Below are 26,142 nucleotides of genomic sequence, written 5' to 3'. Positions count from 1 at the left end.
CTTGCCTTGGCGCCTCTCGTGTCTCTGCCCAAGCTGTCAGCTATAATCGCTTTATCTGTAAGAACGTCTCCTCACCTTCATGGTGCCTGTCACTACACACTGCCTCCCGGAGGATTAAGGAGGTGTCTGTGTGTGTGTGTGTGTGTGTGTGTGTGTGTGTGTGTGTGTGTGTGTGTGTGTGTGTGTGTGTGTGTGTGTGTGTGTGTGTATGCACGTGTGCGTGTGTGTGCTTGGGTGAGTACAGTTGTAATCAGTGATCATAATCATTGCTTGATGCACAACCAAGCAAATGGCAGCAGCATTGTGAGAAACACTTTCCTATGAGTGCCTTTATATGGGTATGACTTGGTATTTTACTAATAATAAACACAGATAAAGTTCACTATATATTTAGTTTAATCTTTTTGGTTTGTTTATTTGGTTTAAGTCAAGTGCCATGTGTAGTCATGCTTGACCCCTGGGGCTATAAGGCTGTGCCATTATCTATTTTAATCTATCTATTTCTGGGTTTGAGTTTTGGGTCAAACGACCTCCAACCAAAAATAATCGAGTAGAAACGTTTTTTTAAAGAAACGCTGAACAGCTGGATACGTATTTGTTAATTATTTTCTACTTGAACATTTTGTGTATTGTTTTAAGGGGAGTTCTCCGTTACAAAGTGTTCATCATGTTTTCAAACTCAAAAATAATCGTGATTTCAATATTAACCTTAGCAGCCCTACCTATAGGGCAGTGTCAAAAAAAGGTGTCCACTGTCCGTGCTCTAGACCTCGCTCCTCATTGGTTCGTCGTGTTCTCCCACCTCTGGCCCTCGTTGCCCAGCAGCACGTTCCTCCTAGTCCTCCTCCTCTTCATACTTTCCCTTCCCCCAAAAGTCCCACCACTTCTTCCTCCTCTTGTCGTCCTCCGTCTTGTACTTGAGCCTTCGGACGGGGTCGGTGGCGCTGCGCAGGTTGAGGTCGTCGTACTCCTCGTTGAGCATGAAGCTCCGCTCCACAAGCTCCGCCCCCTCCTGCCAGTTCCGGAAGCAGTCGGCTGCGCCCAGGCGGCAGATGTCGTCCACGGCGTTTGCGGAGAGGACGGATCCGTCGGGCCGGAGGACCACCACCGTCGGAACGTTGATCACGTCAAACTTCGCCTGCAGCTCCCTGTGCCATGCGGGACGAAGGACTGTAATTAAACATATATCGTACAAAGGACGATGATTATACATAAAGTACCAAGGATGATAATTATAGCCTACTTATCGTACAAAGGAGGATGGTTAAACATAAAGTACAAAGGACGATATTTTTGCTTATCGTACAAATGACGACAATTAAACATAAAGTATGAAGGACAATAATTATATTATCGTACAAAGGACGATGCTTACACGTAAAGTCCGAAGGACGATAATTGCTTATCGTGCAAAGGACGATGATTATACTTATCGTACAAAGGACGATAATTATACTTATTGTACAAAGGACGATAATTATACTTATCTTACAAAGGCCAATAACTAAGTATACTTATCGTACGCGGACGATGATTATACATAAAGTACGAGGGAAGATAATTATACTTATCATACGAGGCCGATGATTAGACCTATCGTGCAAACGGCGATGATTATTCATGTCGCGCGATAAGTATAATTATCGTCCTTTGTACAATATAAATAATCCTCGTCCTTCGTACGATAAGTATAAATATCGTACAAAGGACGATAATATACTTATCCTGCAAACGACGACGATTATACGTATCGTCGTAGGGCGATAATTAGACATACCGTATGAAGGATGGACATTATACTTATCGTACGAAGGACAATGATTAGACATATTGTACGAAGGTCGATCATTTTGCATGATCTTTGCGTGACACACCATCCAGGAAATGCTGCATTGTACTCTTTAGCCTCGTAGGAGACCAATTATCATGTAGCTGCAGTCATCTTCTCAAGGTTTTCCAATCGCTGTTACCTAATACAGTGGTTTTAGGGTTTTTTCCGCACGCACGCACACGCACACACACACATCTTTCTTGCTCTCTCTTGTTTCATTCCTTTCATCTGTGTGCCACTTCCTGTCTCTCTCCTTCCCTCTAGGTGTCAAACTCACTTTTTGTACGAGTCCTCGAATGCCACGAACAAAGACTTTTTGTGCAGCTCTTTTAGAAACTTTTCCTGTTGCTCCTCTGTCTGATCCAAACTAAGACAAAAAAAAGTAAGATTGAAGAAAAGAGCTGACTTTCAAGCTGTGTGTGTGTGTGTGTCTGTACTTGACTGAATTAGTGAGAGTGTTTGAGTGTATAAGTGTGTGTGCCTGTGTGTGTATTTGTGTGTGTGTGTGTGTGTGTGTGTGTGTGTGTGTGTGTGTGTGTGTGTGTGTGTGTGTGTGTGTGTGTGTGTGTGTCTGTGTGTGTGTGTGTGTGTGTGTGTGTGTGTGTGTGTGTGTGTGTGTGTGTGTGTGTGTGTGTGTGTGTGCATCTGGTTGCGTGTAAGTGTGTGTGTGTTTATATGCGTGTGTGGGCAAAAGTTGCAAACATCGTGACAGAGACCTGATGTAGACCAGGGCTAACAATGCAGGGTTTTCTATGTAGAAAGGGTCCTTGAGACGTTTGAAGAAGTCGTTGAGTATAGGGACAAACTCTCTGCACTTCTCACATCCAGCACAGGCAAAGAAAAGCATCAGAATCCTGTTCTCCAAGGTGCCTATGATTTCCCGTTCTGTGTTAAGCTCATCCTGGTCCCAGTTGTTCTTCACCAAAACCCGATCCAGGAACAAGTCCACCATGATGAAGAGCTAGGGAGAGAAAGGAACAATGTTCTCAGCAACAAACAAGCACAATGCACAATGCAGAATTGGGGTTGCCCATCAGAATAGGATGTTTTGCTGGCGATACTCTGCCATATTGGGAGGACTCAAGAGAGTACTGTCCTGTATAATCCTACATCAACGTCAATATACCGTAAACCTGGCAATGTTTTGCCACATCTCGCATGAGAAATGCTGTGGCAGATACAAACACAGAAATGGGTACCCATAATGGCTAGTAATTTCACGATTTATTACTAAACAATGGCAAAAAAAACACTAGTTCCTAATTAATTAACATCCCAATGTAGCTATACTCCCAAATGGTGCACATTGTAATGTGACGTTGTGATGTACTAAGGAATGAAAACAAAGGTTGAAAATACACTAAACAACCACTGGCTGCTGAGTTGGGCTCTTGTCCCTTTCCAGTGAAAGGAGCCAAAATGATCCAAGAATGGTTCATTCAAAGAGTGTCAACAAACAGAGTGAGGCAAGTGGAGTTACAGTACTCTATACAGTGGAGTAACTCAGTGTCTCAGCCCCAAGAGTTTACGGGAAGATTTTCTACTTAGCGTTCATGCAGTTTAACGGCCAGGATGTAGTTGAAAAAACATTGATGAGGTTGTATGCGCTCTGTAGTTTTACTGTTCCTAAATGTGCCTTTCTTTTAACTAATGTGTTCACCTTTTCCTATTCTGCTCTAATAAACATAATATGTATGCATGTATATTGCGTTGAGGTTGATAGTGGCCCGTGGCACACCATGTCAATATTCTAGCGGCCCGGTATTAGAGACTAATAAGCCGTCGAAACAACAGCTAAGGACAAACACAATCAGTAAGCCCCCTCACCTTGAAAGCTTGTTTCAACATAAACAAAGAAAACACCAGATGCCGTTTCCTCTTGTGCGAGCCATTCTATTCCCCTCTTCACCAACGCTTTCCCTTTTCCCGTCACAATTCCACCTTCCGTCTCGCCCGGTGTTTCAATCTTGGCTTCCTCTCAAGGCCCCTTCAATTACTCCATTACTCCGTTTTCGGATCGACTCTGTCTTTGTCTCCCCCCTGCCAGCACGCCGACAGCCAGGGCTACAACGCCAGGACAGGGGTATGCTGTCGTCTTGGTGTGAATAGAGTCTCTCAAAGCCGGAGCAGATAAACAGTAACAATCCCATTACTTTAAGAGCAGCAGGATGGTGGTGGAAGGGGGGAACAGAGACAGAATAACACACAGGGACAAAGTGGATTGCAAATTGGACGGGTCTTTCTTGGGAATCACTTAAGGGGAGAAGAAAGTGGGAACTAGGGAATAAATAGAGAAGAGAGATATACTTATGACAAAAAGTGTGAATGGCCTCATCACATGGAAGATTATGGCTCCTACCTTAGAAACCTTTATTGATACCTACAAGCCAGGTTAGAAATGATCAAGTTTTATGCATCAAGATATGGTTTGAGGTATTCCCACTGTTTTTCAAGCTGTGAGTGTTGTGTGTACAGATCTGCTGTGCCACTTGCATGACGTTAATCTCACAGTGACTAGAGGGGAGGTGGTAAATATAGAAGGCTGCAGGGGCATCTAATAGGATTAGTCCGAGACACACAAGGAGATGAACAAACACAGAAGCTGCCGGGGTGTAATACATAAGTGTGGAACCACGCCATCTAATGTATGTGTAGACACAGCTCTCATGCTGCTGAGAGAAAAAACACCACCGCATGATATTCTGCTTAAATTTGCTGCTTTGATTTGCACATATTAGAGTAACTACAATGACCTCAACCCGTTGCTGGAGATGATCTTTATTCTTTGACAAAAAGGAACGTATCAAGTCATACGATACAATAAAGCCTTGTTCAATCAAATTGACCAACTAGATGCAAACATTTGCAGGAATGGAAAATGTTTGAATTACTTTTGATTTAAGGACTACATTAAAAGTATTTTTATTTATTCTTTTGCATTCTATAATTTTGTGTTTCAGGCCATTCTTTCTATTCTTGAGCTTGGGCAGTTTGACAAAAGGGAAAGAAAGACATTGCATTGTGGCAGAATGTAATCTGGAGGTGACTGAACCACCAAATTATTAACAATAATAACAATAATATTAATTATGCCAACAATAATATTAGTGCAGAGATTTATATGGGGACACAAAAACGTATTTACCTCTGTCAAAAGTCCCTTATTTATCCTCCCCTACTCTTTTGCTGCCCATATTTGTTCTGCATAAGGTTTATAGACTAAAATACATGAAGACTATCCTACATTCAAAACTGCTATGACATTTATTTAACTACCTCCTTGTTCTCCTCATTTCAAACCGTAACACTCAGTTCGCCTCCTATTCCTCCACCTCCCCTCCTCCTCCTCTTCCTCACAGCTCCTCCTCCTCCTCTTCCTGACAACTTCACCTCCTCTTTCTCACAGCTCCTCCTCCTCTACCTCAGAGCTCCTCCTTCTCCTCTTCCTCACAGCTCCTCCTTCTCCTCTTCCTCACAGCTCCTCCTCCTCTTCCTCACAGCTCCTCCACTCCCTCACAGCTCCTCCTCCCCCTCATCCTCAAAGCTCCTTCTCCTCTTCCTGACATCTCCTCCTCCTCTTCCTCACAGCTCCTCCTCTTCCTCAAAGCTCCTCCTCCTCCTCCTCCTCCTCCTCACAGCTCCCCCTCACAGCTCCTCCTCCTCCTCACAGCTCCTCCTCCTCCCCCTCCTCCCCCTCACAGCTCCCCCTCACAGCTCCTCCTCCTCCTCCTCACAGCTCCTCCTCCTCCCCCTCCTCCCCCTCACAGCTCCTCCCCTTCCTCACAGCTCCTCCTCCTCCTCCCCCTCCTCCTTCTCACAGCTCCCCCTCACAGCTCCTCCTCCTCCTCACAGCTCCTCCTCCTCCCCCTCCTCCCCCTCACAGCTCCTCCCCTTCCTCACAGCTCCTCCTCCTCCTCCCCCTCCTCCTTCTCACAGCTCCCCCTCACAGCTCCTCCTCCTCCTCACAGCTCCTCCTCCTCCCCCTCCTCCTCCTCACAGCTCCCCCTCATCCTCAAAGCTCCTTCTCCTCTTCCTGACATCTCCTCCTCCTCTTCCTCACAGCTCCTCCTCTTCCTCAAAGCTCCTCCTCCTCCTCACAGCTCCTCCTCTTCCTCACAGCTCCTCCTCCTCCTCCCCCTCCTCCTCCTCACAGCTCCCCCTCACAGCTCCTCCTCCTCCCCCTCCTCCTCCTCACAGCTCCCCCTCACAGCTCCTCCCCTTCTTCACAGCTCCTCCTCCTCCTCCTCCCCCTCCTCCTCCTCACAGCTCCTCCTCTTCCTCAAAGCTCCTCCTACTCCTCCTCACAGCTCCTCCTCCTCCTTTTCCTCCTCACAGCTCCTCCTCCTCCTCCCCCTCCTCCTCCTCCTCACAGCTCCTCCTTGGCGCTCCAGTTGTCCAGATCCGACTGCAGCACGTCTGAGTTCTGTGCGTTGGAGCTGAGCTCCGCCTGCTCCTGGGTCTTCCTGGACCGGGCGCGGTCCCAGTCGGTGCGGACCGTCTCGTTGTCCCAGACCACCGAGGTCTCCGTGTCGCTGATGTACCCCGGTTCGCCCGTATAATGGGTGGGGTACACCAGCAACGGCTCGGCCGAGAAGGCACGCAGGTCCCGCTGCTTGAAGTGGGCCATGTAGGCAGAGCTGGGGGGGGAGAGAGAGAGAGTGAGAGTGAGAGTGAGAGTGAGAGTGAGAGTGAGAGTGAGAGTGAGAGTGAGAGAGAGAGAGAGAGAGAGAGAGACCATCAGACTTACAACCTCTAAAAGCTGTGTGGTCAACTCTTAATGGCAAGACAAAATATGCCAGCATGTGTCTCTGTCTGCGGCCGGTGCCACGTGGCAAAACGGCACTTTAATTTTACTGTTGCATAGCCTTTAGACTTTCAAGGCAGGCTTCTCTTTGTTGCTGCGGCAGCAATTGATACAATACTGTCTGTCACTGTGGTAACTGTTCACTGATAATACGTGACGCACTTTCCATCATACCGCATGATTCCCTGTCTGCACAATATTATCCAGTGCATTCACCGTTGACCGAAGTCTTGCATGACATCATGTCGTATTGATGGTAACGTTGGAGCTCAGCAAGAAGAAGTTTAAAACGTGATCAGCTGAAACAGTCGGGTGGTTCAGGAGAACTCAGAACAGAGGCAGAGAGGAGAGAGGAGGTACTCACACTGGGTGTTTATTGTACATCACGGGAAGGAACTCATCGACGGGGAGCATGTTACTCAGAGGCTCCGCCCTGAGCAGTTTCCGTGCGCCCTTCAACGACATCATGTAGCCCAGCGTCCAATAGGAGTAGTCGGCCTCCACCAGATTGTGGATCTTGGGAACGGACGTTTCTTGGTGGTCCACCTGCATCCTCTTCCGGCCGATGTAACTTCACAAAGACAAATTCCACAAAACAACAGTCAGAGAGGCAGAGAGAGGAACGTGAATCCCCAACACACATGCTGCAACATGCCGGATAGTACTCACATCAGGTCCCAGTCCAGTCCGTGGGCGGTCACCTCGTGCAGCAGGTTGATCAGACGGCGTTTGAAGAACACCTCGAAGCGGAGGTCGTCCTCTATGACCAGAGAGCTCTGCAGACCACGCTCTGAGATCTGCACGATGCATTCAGCACACTGGGATACACACACACACACACACACACACACACACACACACACACACACACACACACACACACACACACACACACACACACACACACACACACACACACACACGCACACACAGCGGTCATGCAATAAAGGGAGGGCAATCTTGACGTATTGCATTTTTTTTTTCAAATCACAAGGAATCATTTTTGCAAGTCCTCTTTTTTTCTTCATAAAACATTAGTGAGAAAAGTCTTTGGCCGGTTTGCTATGATCTCAGGTTTATTGTCGACATTGACCCAGGCGAGTATGAAAATAAGCCATGATTTTAGCTCTTCCCCTCTCGTAGTGTCGGCGTGTGCCCAAACTGGGCAATGGCGAGCCATTGATATCCATTATATTCCAAACAATCAGCTCCAATACCTGTATTTTGGGTTTGTTGAACGAAAGTAAGCGCATACAAACTACGCTGGCTAGGTACTTTTCTCCAATAGTAGCAATGAACAAATCCAGGGGTTTGAATGCGTTTCCACGTCACTGCTTGCGGACACAGAGACACACAATAGAACAATTCAGGAATTTTTGAGGGTTTCTAAGTCTAAGCATCACTTCTGGACCAAAACGGATCATGAATTCACCAGGACATTTCACATTCAGGCATTATATTTGCTGGCCTCTCAATCTAAGTCTCTGTCAATGAGCAGGCGCAGCGGCATGTAAGCATAGACCACTTAGGCTACCTTCCAATCAGTTTAAAAAACAAACCCTCCTACACTTGCCCTCGCCACTTATTGAAATGTTGCTCCACACTCAGAATTCAGCATTATCATAGCATTATAACCCAAAAACACGGCAACTAGCAACACTCGGACTTCTAACTGCATGCCTAACCCTCTTCTGGACTCGACACGAAAGGACACACTCCCACTCTAATCGATGACAGCTACGACACTGAGCTGTCTCTTCTACACGAAGAACCACACAATTGATTACAAGTCTATTTTGAAGCATGGCTATGAAGCCCTCCACCAGAATCACCAGAATCAATGTGTAAACACGAAATGTGTTCATGAATATCATTGAAATTGTTAAATAGTTACAATTATAATACAATTACCATAATATTACTATAACAATAGTTGTTATAACATAAGTGTGATCACAGACACGATAATGATAGCAAAAACTTATAATAATTGCAGTGCGACGAATTTGTGCGACGCTGCTAAGCCTCTAAGTCCGCCACTAAGTCTTTAAGTCAGTGAGCGTGCACAGTGGCAATAAACCCATATTCAAAACTTGATCCTGTGGATTTGTACATTTGTGGGCCCTATTGGTGAAGACTACCGTGCCAGGGCGGCTCCTATGCTATGCGCTCACCTGGGTTCTGCAATACAAAGATACCTTTAACGGAGCTGCTAAACACTCATTTAAAATATAATGGATTTGAATGGATTGCCGACTGCCCGATTTGAGAAGGTGACGACACTGCAATAGGGGATGAGTTGAACAAATATCGTGGCTGATTAACTTGGACGTAGGCAATGTCAACAATTAAGCCTGGGTCTTAACAAACTGTTCAAATATTTAACTATAGCTGGGTGATATGGGAATACTAATCACCATTACACGTATATGTTTAAGTTTCAGTTTCATCATAAAATAAAAACCTCATATATATAATTGTATCACCATATCTTAAAAGGAGAAGCTGGGTCTTGCCAAAAGTTTTGTTTTTCTAACCCATCAAAACAGGATTAACAACAGTATTAAATCACGGCCCAGCACCATGTTTACACTACTTGTGTATTTGCAATCTTCTGTGCCAAGCCTTGGCAATGAGCAAGTGCAGCCAAAGGGCCTAGGACTAGGTCTGGGGCTGCATGTGGCTCTCTGACCTCCTTCCAGGTGTTGTAATGGGAGAGGAAACAGCCCAGCTCGCCCTTAGTGAGAGAGCGTCCATGGTAGGGGTCTTTGTAGCCGGACAGCATCTGGACACCCATGGCCTCTATGTCGCTGGTGTTCAGGGCCCTGCAACACGATGGAGAAGGAATGGAGTGTGAACGTGCACTATTATCATAAAAGTGCCATCTGAATACCTGAAGGACGCTGTGAACTAGTTGGCCTTTTTTAGAGTGTGAAAGAGAGAGTCATTACTATTACTATTTCACAATATATTCATAAGAAAAACTATTCTGACCTGTACTTAAACTTAAACCCCTATCAAACAGAACGTACAAATCGCTGAACTCGTAACATGGCCTGGAAATATTCTGGGCGGGTGCAGGCGTGATGAAATTCAAGTTTATGCTGTAGAAGCCCTTTTCCCTCGCTACCAAAAGACCTGGTGTTATTTAGCGATTAACCCCTTAGGCTGCAGTTGGAAATGATTGCCGGTAAATTCCTCCCTTCGCACTCAAAGGCTGTCGAAACAGGCCTCTACATTAACACCTGTAGCCCACAAAACGAATTATTGCAGAAATACATGTGGATAATCCGAGATAATTAACAGTCTTAAATCAGATGTCTGTCATGTTTTAAAAGTCTGATTCAATGTATTTCAAATGAACTATTTGAACCGATTACTTGAAACACAATATACGTGACAATATCGATCTACAAAAGGCGTTCCCAAGGGAATAACATGCCAGCTAGGCGCTTGCTCTAGTGTCTCTTCTTGTCATGATCGATAAACAGACTTCACCCCGTTATGTTTCTTCGTTATGAGTGCGAAAAAGGCGTCATTGGAGATGAAGGAGCAGATTACGAGGGCTGAGCCCCATAGTCACAGGGCTACTAGCGTACTAAGGTTTGTGTTAGGCCAGTAACCACATGTTTTGTTATGAGATGCACAGGCTTTCCTTGTTTTTCAAGTCTCCCCAGGTTTATTGTTGAAAGTAAAATAGGTTTGACATCGAAACTGAAAATGAAATAAGCTGCATAGCGCTGTTTCGTGGTTGTGTACCTAATGAATGATTTCTCTCCAAGCAGCTTACGTAGTTTGACACAATAGCAGCAGGTAAAATGCAGCTGCGGTGTGTTTGTAATGCACATAGACTCAAAACACAAATTAAAACGTTTGAACGTATGAAGTTGAAGAATAAATACAAAAGCGAAGTCATAGTGAAACAACAAACACCAACGGTTCAGATTTAACACTACACTCTTAAATAGGATGGAAAAATGTATGACAATTTTACTTTTAGTCGGGTTGGATGGCCTTAAGTCGACTGAGGACATTCTTTGTCGGGGACGGCCCTTCAGATTACTAAGTGGGGTCAAAGTGCAGAGAGGAAAACCTACTTGCCATCCACAGCGGAAATGACCTTACAGGTGAGTTCCTGCTCATAAAGCGCTCTCAACATGCGCTCGCGCCGGTCTGCTCGACGATGCAGGTTGATCAAGAACACCTGAACACACACACACACACACACACACACACACACACACACACACACACACACACACACACACACACACACACACACACACACACACACACACACATTAAACAGCCCTGCTGGACATCGGTAAACGTGCATGAGGGTGTGTTTGTGAATGTACGTGGGTGTTTGTTTACCTCGTCAAAGCCCATCTTGTCAGGCCGCCTGGGGGGCACAGAGAGGTAGATAGATGGCTCCAGTGGAGGATGGTTCACTGGCAAAGAGAGAGAGAGCGAGCGCGAGCGCGAGTGAGAGCGAGAGAGAGAGAGAGAGAGAGAGAGAGAGAGAGAGAGAGAGAGACACACAGAGAGAGAGACAGAGAGAGAGACACACACAATTATATAACACATGTCATTATTTCACCATGATGCACAGTTGTTACATCCCATGACATGAGGTAGGATGTGAAGCGGATCCCAACAGGTAGTACGACCACACGGCTCACCCGAGACCTCCAGCTGAGTGTGCAGGAAGCTGTCTGCCTCGTCCTGCAGGGAGCTGTGGGAGGGCAGGGGAACGGGGAGGTAGCCGTACGTCTGCCTGTTGCACACGTGCATCTGTACTCCTGACAGAAGGAGAACGCCTCCATTATAACATACACACGTACATCTGTGCTCCTGACAGGAGCACCACCCATTATAACATTTAAGGGATACCACACATAACACACACGTACCCACACACGCACACACACACCTTCCTGCGAAGACACACACACACACACACACACACACACACACACACACACACACACACACACACACACACACACACACACACACACACACACACACACACACACACACACACACACACACACACACACACACACACATGCCCTTCGACCTACATACACACACACAAACACAGACACACACACACACACACATACACATACACATACACACACATACACACACACACACACAGCATCAACATTTCCCTACCAAGTTACCTTCTCTCTCACACACACACACACACACACACACACACACACACACACACACACACACACACACACACACACACACACACACACACACACACACAAACAGACAATCACAGTCACCCACCTGCACTGCGTGCTGAGAATGCGAAGATGATGACGTCGTCCAGGGCCCAGGCGTACTCGGGGTGGGGGGGGTAGAAGGCCAGCTGGCGGGAGGCGACCTTGCGGAGGTCCAGCAAGAAGGTGGAGTGCACCATGTAGGCGGGGGTCCGCCTGTAGTAGCCCTGAAGGAACAACCCACGCACGCATGCACACACACACACACATACACGCCCACACAAACACACACACACACACACACACACACACAAATGAGCCCTCATCTGGGGACCTTCCCCAGGGGAACCATTCTGTTGCAGAGAGATAACCGACACTGGAGCTGGAATAGGAACTAATAAACAAATGTGTTGTTTGGAGGTTTGCTCACGTAGAGAGAGATAAGGGGGGAGGTGCATGTACCAGATTAAACCCTTCATTTTGTGATCAGTTTTGTGCCTTTTTTTTGGTCATTCAAAGGGACCGACTACATTAGAAGAGTTTTCATCAGGCTATACAAATGTTGACTATTAGTAGGGCTGGATATCACTTGATGACAGCCCACCAAATAATGAGAGTTCAACCTTGAAACTGAAACATTGATTTTCAGTTCCCCATTAAAACAGAGCTGGAGTCCGGGCTGAGGATGTGTCACCTATAGGCCAGGGGACATGCAGCGTGTGGGGAAGGAAGAGCAGCCTTCCAAAGCCAGTGGATCAGGCGCAGTGGCGGGGGTACCTGGGAGGTCATGCCGCACCAGAAGTTGGAGTAGGCCGCCCTGGACTCCAGCATGGGAGCGACAGCGGTCTGGTTCTCTCTCATTAGCAGCTGTAGAACGTCCTGGTTGGTGAGCAGGTTGTCGCAGTCCATCAGCTGAAACCAGGCAGGGCGTTCAATGAGCATCTGATTTATGCACCCACAGGAGCACATTCACACATTGACAAATGTACACATTCACAAGAAAACACACTATCCTTCTGCTTCCTCTAACCAAATAATGAATCAAAACTGCAAAATAAATACATGTACTGAAGTACTGTCTCTTTAAATGACAGACAGAGGAGGACTTTGGTTTTCCTTACAAATGGCCAACATTAATTAACTCAGAGCAGTGGCAGCAATAGTTTTAGTGAGAAGATGGAGGAGGTACCAGGAAGTAGTCGGCCCATATCTCCCGGGCCGCGTCCAGGGCAGCCTGACGAAGCTTCAACACGTGCTCATAACGTGCGCCAGTCCAGTGCTTAGGCCCCGCCTCCTTGCCATAGTCCCTTAAAGACACACACACACACACACATGCACCATACTGTTATGTTATGTGATTCTCTCTCTCCCTTTCAGTCACTCCCTATCTCCCACTCTATCTCTCACTGACACCCACAAATCCAACAAATACTGTTATTATGGTGAAGCTACATCTTTCTCTCCACACACACACACACACACACACACACACACACACACACACACACACACACACACACACACACACACACACACACACACACACACACACACACACACATGCACACACACACACCTGGGAACTTCTTGGGGTCTCCACTCCACATAGTGGTAGAGATTCTGCACCTGGACGAGCCAGTCCTCCAGCAGGGCGCTGGTGTTGTCTGTGTTGTGGTCCGTCGCCACCCTGCGGAGAGAGGAGAGAGAGAGAGAGAGAGAGAGGAAGAGAGGAGAGAGAGGGGGGGGGAGGAAGAGAGGAGAGAGAGAGGGGGGGAGAGGAAGAGAGGAGAGAGAGAGAGTGAGGGGAAGAGAGGAGAGAGAGAGGGGGGAGGAAGAGAGGAGAGAGAGAGGGGGGAGGAAGAGAGAGCGAGTGAGAGGAAGAGAGGAGAGAGAGAGGGGGGGAGAGCAAGAGAGGAGAGAGAGAGGGGGGGAGGAAGAGAGGAGAGAGAGAGGGGGGGAGAGGAAGAGAGGAGAGAGAGAGAGTGAGGGGAAGAGAGGAGAGAGAGAGGGGGGAGGAAGAGAGGAGAGAGAGAGGGAGGAGGAAGAGAGAGCGAGTGAGAGGAAGAGAGGAGAGAGAGAGAGAGTGAGAGCAAGAGAGGAGAGAGAGCGAGTGAGAGGAAGAGAGGAGAGAGAGGGAGAGAGGAGAGAGAGGGCGGGAGGAAGAGAGGAGAGAGAGAGAGCAAGTGAGAGGAAGAGAGGAGAGAGAGAGCGAGTGAAAGGAAGAGAGGAGAGAGAGAACGAGGAGGGGGAGGTTACAATTAAGATCCACCAACTGAATTGAAGGTCAACAGAAACAGAGCTAAATACCACAGGTAATCGATTAAGAACAAGCCACCGGGAATGGCAAATATTCAAAGAGAATACAGAAAAAGTCTGAATTCTTCTGATTTGGTCCATCGATGACATAGTGCAGAATGACGGGTCAGGACAAACATGATGTGGTGGTGATAGCGAGACAGGCGATATTGAAAGTTGACTGTTGTCTGTGTCATCATAGCAGCTCTGCCAGTTGCTTTATACCATGTGATGGAGAGAGAAAGAGAGGCTGAGGGAAAGAGAAAGAGAGACAAAGAGGGAGATAACTTAAGAACAGCCTTTTATTACAAACTGTTTCAAATTACAGCCACATTTATCGCAAAACAAACAAAGTGTGCACTAGAGACTAATGCATAATGCGCAGAGTTGTAATTATAATAACAGGCACAAAAGACAGTAGAGGGAATATACATATCACACCATCATATTTACTTTACTTTATTTTATTCTTTATTCCTTCCTCTGATCCCAATAGTGAGCCGAATAGATATCCTGTGTTTTATTGTTATTTGTCTGTGTTGTTCCTTTCGCATTCCTGTAATTAACTGCTGGTCGGAGGAGCCAGAGGGAACTATGTGCAGATTTATGGGCAAATCAAAGAACTTCAGTAATCCACACACAGCGCCCAGAGAGTTTACATGTTTTAACAAACCCCCGCTCAAACTCCTTAAGCACACACACACACACACACACACACACACACACACACACACACACACACACACACACACACACACACACACACACACACACACACACACACACACACACGCACACTCACAGGGGTAGGGACAAATTCAAGAAAGAATGTATCAGCAACTCAAATGAACTGATGAAATTAAACTAACCTCTCCAAATGTCAACTCACTACAAACAACCTCTGAAATAAGACCTTTAAAATAGAATTATAAGTCTTAGACGGATGAAATATTTTATCAATCAAAATGAAAGGTCTTCTGTTGTTCTTTCCTCAGATCAGAAATATAGAACGAGAAAATTATTTGTATACTTTACATAGACCTACACCCACACTGTCAGAACAACTTGTTGGGCCTACTTGTTACTTCTAATAAGTAGGCCCGATTTCCAGAACCACTTTTGTAATATTTTCTCACTCACCAGAGAGCAATGCGGTCCTTCGGGTAGTTTAGACGCTCAACTGTCCCCAGGACGAGAGGCAGTGAGTGTCCCGAGTTGCGGCAGACCAGCGCTATGAGAACCCGGGGAGCGAGAAGCGGTCCACCGCTCCTCGGGGAAATATCCTCGGCTTAACCCCGAAAGAAAAATGGTCAGTAGTAGGGGCAAAGGTAAGTCGACCCGGTGCATGGCAGGAATCAGAGTTGTGACAAGGCACCGCTGCAGATATTACACTGTACACGGGATGTGGATGATGGGACCACTTCCTTTATTTGTTATGCCGACTCCATAGACGACTTGCGCGTAGACGGTGATTTAAAGGGATATGGGAGATTCAACCAGACCGCAGGGTCACGTAAATGTGAACTGTTTAGTTTACATACTATGCTGCTGGCCTATATCAAAGCATACTTGGTATTGGTTAAATAGTATATAACAGAATATTTTATCACTTTGATAATTTGTCAGTGAATTTTCGGCGTAATTCAGTGCATTACTGTTGTCGACAATCCCTTTAAGAAAAAGCCACGCCCTCTTACACTACGCTGTCCGCTGGAATCTGCTAGAAAAACAACAGGCACAGCCATGCATGGCGCATAGGCATGTGAGGATAAAAACTACTGCTATCAAGTAACATGAATCAAGTCAAGCCACGTTTTTTTATACCCTCTGGCATTCTGGTGGGGTATTGGGTGGAAAAAATTATAGTGTGAAACCCATATCAGCACTCCGTTACAAAGGACTCTGCCGTCCATGGTGGCGTCCTTGAGACGGATGACATCCATAATAGAGGTTAACCGCTGCACAGCTGGACGCACATGCAACGGGTTAAGCATTTACATGTGTTTGAATAGCTCATATGTCATTTTTTACTTAAGTTTTATGGATAGAGTGCCATAAAATCCTGGGCAATGGGTACAATATGTTTACTTGAATCGGAGGTATAGAGGACTCTGGTAAAATAATAATAGATGAATAATAAAATAATGAGGGGGGAGTGAGGGAGTGATTTAATAACCGACGATTTGGTTCATTAATATAGCACTTCTTTAATGGACACTGATAATCAACACATATGCTTATTATTTGTTCCTATAAACATTAACATATTTTAAGCTCGTTTCTCAAAGTTTCTTCCCAAATGGTTGTTGTTGTGTTTGGTCTTTTAGAAACCTGAATTACACAATTCTGGCAAACGCTCAGATAGTTGGCATCTGCTAATGCTCCTATAAGCGGGCTACAAATGTTACGTTGAGAAAGAGTTGTTCTCTGTTGATAGAGAGAGGGGAGGACACTGCTTCAGGACCAGATGGAAACCACCGACACAGGAGGAATCCTTTGAGTTGAAACAGGTCTTTGTGTTCCAATGTGGAGCCCATATTTCACTATAATCCATGCCAGCCGGTCTGACTGCGGGCCAGGCCTTCATATTAGTTTGTCTTTGAATATGTCCCAAATGTGCATGAGTTTTTACATGTCCCAATTCTGTGGTGACTCATGTTTTTGTTTATTGAATTTTATGCCAGTTTGTGTTAAACATGCAGACTTTGCCATGAAATTACCAGAATATGTCCTAGTGTAGCCTGAATGATAATGAAGGATATATAAATTCCTCATTGGTCTGAAGACTTCATTTCAGTGAGTGCCTTCGACAAAAGTCAGGCTGCTATATTTACGCATGAGATATTTAAACTGAATTTGGAAATGAAGATTGCAACTGCAATCTTCTGACTTGGTACTACATTCTGTTGTACAGAATACAACAGTTGTAGCAGTGAGTGTTGGATAGTATGTTGGATGCGTTGTGTCATTTTCCCTTTGTTATTCCAGAAAATGACAACAGGAAGTAGTGTCTGCAACCTCAGCCTACACATGTCCCTCAAAGCGAGGAGAAGGAGAGAAAACATTGTACTGTGTACATGGAGACAGGAGTGTGTGCTATTGCAGCAGACTCAGCTGTGTGTATGTTATTGTCTGTATGTGTGTGTGTGTATGTTATTGTCTGTATGTGTGTGTGTGTATGTTATTGTCTGTATGTGTGTGTGTGTGTGTGTGTGTGTGGCCTGTGCGATGCCTGAAGACATCTGCTTCAGCAGACTGTCACAATCCTCAGCTCCTGTCAACCCATGTGCACACATAACAAAATCATACATACATGATGCAAGGTATACTCTTTCCCCTGTAGACGAAGCAAGGGCGAGGTGTGGTGTACGAGGCATCTTTACGTGTCAGCTGCAGCAATGGTCTTGCATTACAACAAACTTGCATTAAAACAAACTTGCCCAGAGCAACAACTTGACACAAGGGAACAAGACATGTGAATGTTCGCGGACACATGCAAAAATAAATCCCTCCCATACACACGACTAATCTTAAGTCGTTAAATGCCACTTTGTTAAAAATATTTTGCTGTAAATATTCTGCCCCGCTTTTATTATTGTCTTTCATTTGATATCATTACAATACCGGAACAATCTCCACATTTCCAAAGCCTCATGCACAAGAAAGGACTGGGCTTGGTTCTCTATTTAAACACGGGTTGATGCTGCCATCTTCATGCTATGGTCTTCTGTGTTACAGACGCTCCCTCCCCGCAGTGATATCACAGTATCGTCGTGGTGACAGAGCCTCATAGCAGCCAGCCCGGCTATTGAGATAGAAGATGGGATCGGCGGAGAGCCCAGGATCGAATCCTTCCTGTCGGAGTCTCATCTTCAGAATCTTGAAGGTGCCTGAGGACAGATAGAGCACGAAAAAGGCAGCATTTTTTTATGTATTTTTTAATATAATAATATATCATATAATTGGCACGCGTGTGTAGCTGTGTGAGACCAGATCTTACGAGTTCATTCTCTGTTTCTCTGCTGATCGGTCTGGCCTTGAGCCTTTCCAGAAAATGTAAAATGATCGGACCAATAACTGCTAAGGGGAGGGAGTTTCATTTCAGGACGAACAAGTCTTGACAGTCTGCCGAATTATGAACATAATGGTTGCGCCCAAGGACAGTGTAAAATTAAAACGGTTTATATTCCAAATGAACTAAGTAACAATGTTAAAAGATGATACAAAATCTTTGGACAACAGAAGGCTTTTCCATATTTGGAAATCAATAGTGCCCGGTAAAGGCCAGACTGTTGTTCAACTGCGTGAGTTTGTGTGTGTGCAGGTGTGTGTTTGCATGTTTATGTGTGTGCATGGGCACGTGTGTTTGTGTATGTATGTCTGTAATCATGTGTGAGTGTGTGCATGTTTATGCAAGTGTGTGTGTGTGTGCTTGTGTGCATGTGTGTAGAAGTGCATGTGTATATATGTATGTTTATGCGTGTGTGTGTGTGTGTGCACATGCATGCGTATGCATGTTTGTGCGTGTGCGTATGTGTGTGCATACACAGGCATGTGTGTATGTGTGTTTGTGCATGTGTGTGCGTGCATGCCTGCGTGTGTGTTGTCCAATCAGACCTGTGGTGTCTAGGGTTGACGTGAGCCGGAGGAATACGGGCAGAGCGTACGAGGGCAGGGCTTTCTCCGCGGCACGCAGGAAGTTCCCCACGTCCACCTGTTTGTCTGCGTCTGCTATGGCGGCCATGCCGGCTTTACCCTCCACACCTTACCACCGGACGGACGGACAGATGGACGGACGGACGGGACAAACAGAGAGGAGGATGGATAGAAAGTCATTATTTTTCTGAACGAGAAGCAAGGGCGCAGATTTAAACACAGTACATAGACAGAGGACACAAGACATCACCACCGACAGTAAGAGCCGGAATACATGCAGACGTTTGCTGACTTTCAACGTGCAAGATCTTCCTGGATCTATTTTTCTGAGCGTCCTGTTACTTGAAAGTATAACAGTATTCAAAGCCTATGTGTTATTCTATGCTGTTGGTAGCTTCTTTTTTTTATGTAAATGCTACCCCAACCATTTAGCGAGGTAGGAAAGTTGACATTCATTTTAGAAAGAGTTCTGGGCTGAGTGATAGGGAATGTGATTATGAGCATGAGGACATCTAGAGATGGAACGGGAAATTGTCGCTCTATACTCATCACTCGTTGGCTGGTTAAACCTGCACTATGCAATCTTATTTTACTGCAGCCAGCACTTTAGTAACTACTGTGTGTGTGTGTGTGTGTGTGTGTGTGTGTGTGTGTGTGTGTGTGTGTGTGTGTGTGTGTGTGTGTGTGTGTGTGTGTGTGTGTGTGTGTGTGTGTGTGTGTGTGTAAAAAAGAGGTCGATCTAAACTTCCATAAAAGTGATCATTGTTGCCTGTCCCTCCATCTCTGCCAGAACCTCTGATCCCTCCCGTCTGTGGAGGAGGACCAGAGGTCAGAGGTCGGAGGTCGTACCTGGCACGGCCACGCCGTAGACGGCCACGCCCACCTGGCCCAGCAGGCCGCTGAGGACGCCCTCCAGCTCGGTGGCGGAGACGTTCTCCCCCCGCCAGCGGAACGTGTCGCCGCCGCGGTCCGTGAAGTACATGTAGCCCAGCTCGTCCATCACCAGCATGTCTCCTGGAGAGCGGGATGTGAGAGATGCGGTTGTCATGGTGACGATTTTATTTATTTTTTCCTGTGGGAAAGTGGGAAATCTCCCAGCCTTCTTGCGGCGTTACACAGAGGAACGCCCCCGTTTGGTCGGATTCTGAGAGTCCACAGAGCTGACCGTGCGACTCGACAACAAAAATGGCTGCGCCAATAATGAGATGTATTTTCTTTGTAGTTGTACCACGTTGGTCATTTTATTGTCAATTTTAAATACTCTTACACACTTGATTACATTTTATATGGTCAACAATTTATGCATTGGACGCTCTTGCATTATAATTTAAAGTTGTGTTTGTTTCGAGCTGGTTTGCTAAAGAGGCTAATGTAGCTAACGATAACACAATGACAGCCAATGCGGGAACGCTATAAGTGCTACAAGCCAGGAAATTACGTCACAAGAGCCAACCGCGCGGGCGGCGTACGAGGCATCTGGAACGCACCGCTATGCATTACACTCCTGTCTCCGTGTACACATGTTTGGTGCCTCTGAGGAAGACGAGAGTGAAGCGTGCGTGTCGGACCTGAGACGTAGGCAGAGTCCCCCGCGGTGAAGACGCTGTGAGCTATTTTGTGAGCCGTGGACTCCGAGTCTACGTAGCCGTCGAATCGCCGGAGGGGGTCAGTCTGGTCGATACAACCCACCAGCACCCCCGGCTCACCTGGAGGCACACAGACGGTTGGAATAAGGAGATGCAAATGCACAAAACAACCCAGAACAGACACAATCCAAACATTCACGCAGTGGCCTTTTAGCAAAAAAATATATATTATTAGAAACTAGGCTTTACAAAGTATTTACCTTTCAGTTTGTGTGTTTGTGTTTGTGTGAATTGTGTACATGCGTGCACGTGTGTGTGTGTGTGTGTGTGTGTGTGAATGTGTTTACATGCGTGCACGTGTGTGTGTGTGTGTGTGAATGTGTTTACATGCGTGCACGTGTGTGCGTGTGTGTGTGTGTGAATGTGTTTACATGCGTGCACGTGTGTGTGTGTGTGTGTGTGTGAATGTGTTTACATGCGTGCACGTGTGTGTGTGTGTGTGTGTGTGAATGTGTTTACATGCGTGCGTGTGTGTGTGTGTGTGTGTGTGTGTGTGTGTGTGTGTGTGTGTGTGTGTGTGTGTGTGTGTGTGTGTGTGTGTGTGTGTGTGTGTGTGTGTGTGTGTGTGTGTGTGTGTGTGTGTGTGTGTGTGTGTGTGTGTGTGTGTGTGTGTGTGTGTGTGTGTGTGTGTGTGTGTGTACGTGTGTGTAAATATATATGTGTGTGCGTGTGCACATGTGCGTGTGTACGTGCGTGCGTGCGTGCCTACGTGCGTGCGTGCTTGTGTGCGAGCCCTACCAGGTGTACATCTTACACAGAGCCCCTGTGCGTTCCTGATCAGCTCCATGCTGTCCTCTTGCACTCTCACCAGCCGGATGGGGTAGAAGTTGGGCAGAATGCGACTGCTAAAACCACAGGCCCCCACCTGGTCACGGTCAGTATTACAATCATTAACGCTGCTCCTTCTCCTTGATTCATCTATCAGAAACGTTTACATGTCTGCTTCTTTTTACATCCATCCACCATTGAGAAGACCATCCCGCCTCCTTTTCTCGCGCCACCCACACAGACAAACAAACACACCTTCCCGTCGATGTTGATGAGACTACAGTTGCACTCGGTGGCGCCGTAGAACTCCCCCACCCGGCGGATCCGGAACCTCTTGACAAACTTCTCCCACACAGAGGGGCGGAGTCCGTTGCCGATGGCGACGCGCACCTGGTGCTCCGCCTCCGAGGGGCGGACCTCTTGCGCCAGCAGGTAGCGGCAGATCTCGCCGATGTATTGTATCGCCTGAGCGTGCGCACACAAGCAGACACACACAAACACACACACCAATAACATAAACAATGGTCAGACTAGGAGGTGGTCGTTCACGAGGGGTAATCACAGCCCATGCATCATCTATTCCTTGAGGTCCAAGAGGTACAAATGTTCAGCATGCAATACAAGGCCTGTACACCAAGGTTCAGTGTCTTATATCCATCAAGGGGCAGCGGGGCTCATCATTCAACTTTAGCCGTGGATTATAGTGCCCCCTACGGGATAATTGGCCCAAAACATTTTGGAGACCTGCTTACCGGGAATACAAATGTCGTCTACACATTTGAAAACATTTGTGCAATTGGGGCCTGAGCTATTAGCATTACCAATCCGGAATAATAATAATGCCCAAATTCACAATAGCAATAGGTGTGCACAGATACACTGCGAATGCATAATCAAACCACATTAGGATGGAGGGATCAATGCAGGCCTGTTTTTACTCACAGTGCATTTATATGTGACACAGTCGTCCCAGAAACACCTGGCAGAGAACTTTCTCTTGATGACAACGGTCAGCCCGAATAACAAACACTGTCCGACTCCCATGATGCTACCTGAAAACACACACACACACACACACGCACCCACAAACACGCACCAACACACAGAAAAAAACACTCATACTTTTGACGCCTTTAGACACAAAGTTATAGCATATTTGAGGCAAGACAAGACAGAGGACTGCTTGGTTGAGTTGGAACGGGAGAGAGCTCCATGCCTACCTGCAGAGTGGTATAGGGGGAGGCAGTTGTAGATGACATCATCACCTCTCAGGCCAAAGGAGTGGAAACCAAAAGCAGCAATACGGTAATATCTGACAAACAGAAACGTCTCTCTATCGTTTGCTCACAGCCAAGGAAGTAATCAATGACACTAAGGATTGTTAATGATCAGCTCACCGACTGTGTACCACTATGGCCGCCTTCGGCATCCCTGTGGTGCCTGAGGTGTAGATCAGAAACAACCTGTCTGTAGGAAGTCGGGAAAACACAAACCAAGATAAGCAGCCGCGCATTGGTGAGTAATACTCCATAGTTGGCATGCAGTCTGTATTTTGAACCCCCTTCCTAGTTCGCCCTTTGGGGGAGGGCAGGGGGGGGGGATTGAACAAGCATGGGCTTGAAGAATGTCACTTCAGGAATGCAGACGCTGATCAATCAAACAGACACACATGATGGTAAACCGAATCGAAAAAGAGGAGAAACATCAAAAATAAAACTCATGAAAGTCTTGGGAAACTTGTGAAAGACATGTGTACGTTCGATGTGTGTCTATGTCGAGTGTTACAATGTCTTGATTTGAAACAGACACACATTTAAACATTGTCATATAAATGAGGGATCAGGTTACCCCCACATGTAAAGACATGTCTTTTGATAAAGACATTTTGTAATATGAAACAGAAGGAAAACAAACAAGTTGACTTGGCTGAGAGCTTGGTATGCTATGCATGCATGTGCACGTGTGTGTGTCTGTCTGTGTCTGTGTCTGTGCGTATTGTAATCATGCACACATTCCTCCTCCTAGGTGTCCCACCGTTGAAGCCCTTGCAGAGTGTGTATGGGGGTGCAGCTGTAGGGGAGCAGGCCAGCATGGGATCCAGGTGATCAGCCCCTAAACTGGACCTGGCCTGCTGGTCCTCCTGCAGCCCTGTGCAGAACAGCCCCATGGAGGGCTCCAAGGAAGCTTTCACCTCCAACACCGCTGGGGGGACATAGATCACCAATCAAATGTCTGCAACCACACAAGATACACCTGGATAGTACCACGATGTAGTGTCGCTATATGCTCCCAGTAATTACACGGACATCTAGAGATGGAACGGGAAATTGTTGCTCTATATTCATCACTCGTTGGCTGGTTAAACCTGCACTATGCAATCTTATTTTACTGCAGCCAGCACTTTAGTAACTACTAAGTGTGTGTGTGTGTGTGTGTGTGTGTGTGTGTGTGTGTGTGTGTGTGTGTGTGTGTGTGTGTGTATGTGTGTGTGTGTGTTTTCTTGAGTAAGATGCCCTAACCTCTATACCTGCTCCTCCGTGACATGCATCTGACACAAAGCCCTACACTCCTGCTCGAGGATAGCAGGATATCCCAGCGCCCCACAACCACAACCTCTACCCTTACCTCGCGTGAGCTCTGCCCCGTACACCATGGCCCGTGGCTGGGCCACGGCCACACAGTGCAGCAGCGAGGACTGCCGCAGGTTGTGGTTGAGGAGGGCAGCCTCCACGCCGACCATGGCCAGACCCAGCCACAGAGAGACCAGCGTCGGGCAGCTTCCCAGGTACAAGGCCACAACGTCCCCCTCTACCAAGCCCTGCTGCAAGGCCCAGTGGGCCACGGCATGACTCCTCTCCTGCAGATCCTTAAAGCTCCACACCTTTGGATGACAGGGAATTCCACCTATTGGACGGTATTCCGACAGGACGACGCCGGTCTGGGTGATCATCCCGTGTCACTGTGTCTCCTGGCTTCACTAAAACATCTGTTACCAATGTATTTTCACAATCACCCTGGTGAGCAAATCCTGTGGGTGACGGAGGGGACGAGTCCAACAACAACTTTGAAACGTAAGAAGTAAGAAGTAAATAGTGTAATTGAAAATATCCTGCTCAGTGGTCTGAACCGATTGTTACAGCAGTAACACAAACACATACACAGATAAAAGCACCCACTTTGGTGTTATTATTGATGTCACCTTCAGAAAATAATTATGAGATCTGCGCCCTTGGTTGTGCCGGTTCTGCATCTTCACTGCTATGTTATCCGCAAACTATCTCGCCATGGTTAGTGGCAGGCGGGCTCACGCTTAACGCTCTTCAGCAGAATCAGCGTAACTGTCATTTTCACAAACGATATTGGTAACGGATGTTTCAGTGAAGCCAGGGTAAGACGGTTGCCATGGTTTGATCACCCAGGGTGGTATTGTCAATTGAGTTCCCGCCTCACTCGCATTGGGTTTGACAGTCATTCAAACACATGAAGGTCGTATTAGGTTTAACACCGATCCGTGTGTAAACTCTGTGTATGCAGGCATGGTGATATGGTGTCTCAGTGTCACTGGGTGACCCCTGACCTCTCCTGTGGCTTCGTCGATCAGGGCAGGCTTGTGTGGCTGCAGCGCCACCACTGCTGAGAAGAGAGAGGGGATGGAGCTGTGGTTGCATCGGTGCCGGAGCAGGGAGGACTTCACCCGCAGAATGGCAGCGAGGCACCTTCAGGGGGTCCCGGGACGGAGCAATGGACGACAAGGATGTTGGGTACAGAGGCTCAGGGAAACTAAATGCATGAGATGACTTACTATAACCGCTACTATATTTACAGAAACACATGAGGAGTAACAGGGGATATAGAAATAAAGTGGTGCGAAAAATTGTGAATATCATGCGACAAAAAAAATAAGGGAAATAAAGACGCTGCTGGTCAACAAAATACATGTAATGAAGTATACAACAAGAATAAAGAATTAGTGTGAAATAGGTAAACGATAGAATATCCAAATAAATGACAGGACTCAAGTAGGTTCTGCAGAACATTAAACTGAGTTTCTGCCTGGTCGCATTTTTGACGAATCGACACAAACACGTGTTCGTTCACTACACTCACATGAGATCTCTCTTGATGGTCCGGCAAGCGACATAGAGGAACCGGCAGGGCCCGCCCCAGGCAGTGTGAAGAGCCAGCCCAGACAGCAGCCCCCATGCCCAGGGAAGCCAACAAAGCCATGTGACCCCCAAGGAACACACGCACACTAACAGACAGCTCAGCACCCCTTTAGCCATCTGAAGCAAGAAATTGAAGATACAAATATCAATAGGTCTAAGTTAAAGAAAAAATAAATATATATATATATATATTCCATATTACTGATACTATTATTTCAACCACACCAAAGGCCTACTGCAACTAATTGTTCCACCAGTAAATATATAACTACTACTAGAGTTTGCCAAATTAGGTTTTGTCTACAATATAAGAGGGAAATGAAAGAGACTCTTGTAAGGACACCTTAAAGTAATCCTCTACTTTTGTACGATAGGCCTATCCATCGAAACACAAAGGCTGTCTAATAAAAGATGGAACAAAGAAATACAAAAGCTTAGTATGAAACTTACCGGTTCAAGTCAAGCACTTAATGTGTTGCACAGAGCCAATAGGAATTCCTCTGTTAGAGTAAGTCGATCAAGAGCAGGTCCAGGCATAATGCTGTCGGAGGGGAGGTTGTCAGAGCCAAATAGCACATTTTATCCCTGAGAGAGGGAGGTGTGTCAATAAACAAGAGACAGTTACCACTTGCCTGTAACAATTAATTAGTTATTTCTATTAATATCTTTACCTGATACATAGCATTTATATTTCTGTAGTTACTATTTTTGAATTTTGGTTTAAATATAAACA

General features: G+C 46.4%; 3 protein-coding genes across 4 annotated transcripts; all 3 read right to left on the bottom strand.

Moving 5' to 3' along the window:
- Window positions 1-389: 389 nt before the first annotated feature.
- On the bottom strand, window positions 390-5,472 carry nxnl1 (nucleoredoxin like 1). 2 transcript variants are annotated; one of them, XM_060046424.1, is made up of 4 exons: window positions 3,659-5,472; window positions 2,548-2,792; window positions 2,109-2,198; window positions 390-1,148 (listed from the first exon to the last, which is right to left on the bottom strand). In XM_060046424.1, exons 1-4 carry the CDS (start codon window positions 3,677-3,679, stop codon window positions 836-838), a joined length of 669 nt encoding a protein of 222 aa, XP_059902407.1. In that variant the 5' UTR covers window positions 3,680-5,472; the 3' UTR covers window positions 390-835. The 2 variants fall into 2 exon arrangements, with proteins under 2 accessions (XP_059902407.1, XP_059902408.1); XM_060046425.1 differs by lacking the exon at window positions 2,109-2,198.
- Window positions 5,473-6,137: 665 nt separating this feature from the next.
- Window positions 6,138-15,772, bottom strand: LOC132453497 (procollagen galactosyltransferase 1-like). Its single transcript, XM_060046384.1, is given in 13 exon segments — window positions 6,138-6,468; window positions 7,000-7,206; window positions 7,305-7,432; window positions 9,328-9,460; window positions 10,733-10,839; window positions 11,010-11,086; window positions 11,318-11,437; window positions 11,946-12,105; window positions 12,656-12,790; window positions 13,068-13,185; window positions 13,455-13,565; window positions 15,314-15,430; window positions 15,432-15,772. Coding segments are annotated over 13 exon segments (1,773 nt in total). The 5' UTR covers window positions 15,521-15,772; the 3' UTR covers window positions 6,138-6,197.
- A 1,534-nt stretch (window positions 15,773-17,306) lies between these two features.
- Window positions 17,307-26,121, bottom strand: LOC132453492 (long-chain fatty acid transport protein 1-like). Its single transcript, XM_060046373.1, has 14 exons — window positions 25,860-26,121; window positions 25,351-25,526; window positions 24,821-24,959; window positions 23,869-24,124; window positions 23,278-23,445; window positions 22,641-22,710; window positions 22,464-22,555; window positions 22,186-22,295; window positions 21,499-21,708; window positions 21,214-21,340; window positions 20,398-20,535; window positions 19,679-19,843; window positions 18,791-18,937; window positions 17,307-18,063 (listed from the first exon to the last, which is right to left on the bottom strand). Exons 2-14 carry the CDS (start codon window positions 25,524-25,526, stop codon window positions 17,906-17,908), a joined length of 1,956 nt encoding a protein of 651 aa, XP_059902356.1. The 5' UTR covers window positions 25,860-26,121; the 3' UTR covers window positions 17,307-17,905.
- Window positions 26,122-26,142: the final 21 nt, after the last annotated feature.

The sequence above is a fragment of the Gadus macrocephalus genome, chromosome 3, assembly GCF_031168955.1.
Source record: "Gadus macrocephalus chromosome 3, ASM3116895v1".
Classification (NCBI taxonomy): domain Eukaryota; kingdom Metazoa; phylum Chordata; class Actinopteri; order Gadiformes; family Gadidae; genus Gadus; species Gadus macrocephalus.
Note: the sequence above shows the minus strand (reverse complement) of the source record. Positions and strands in the feature narration are given on the sequence as shown.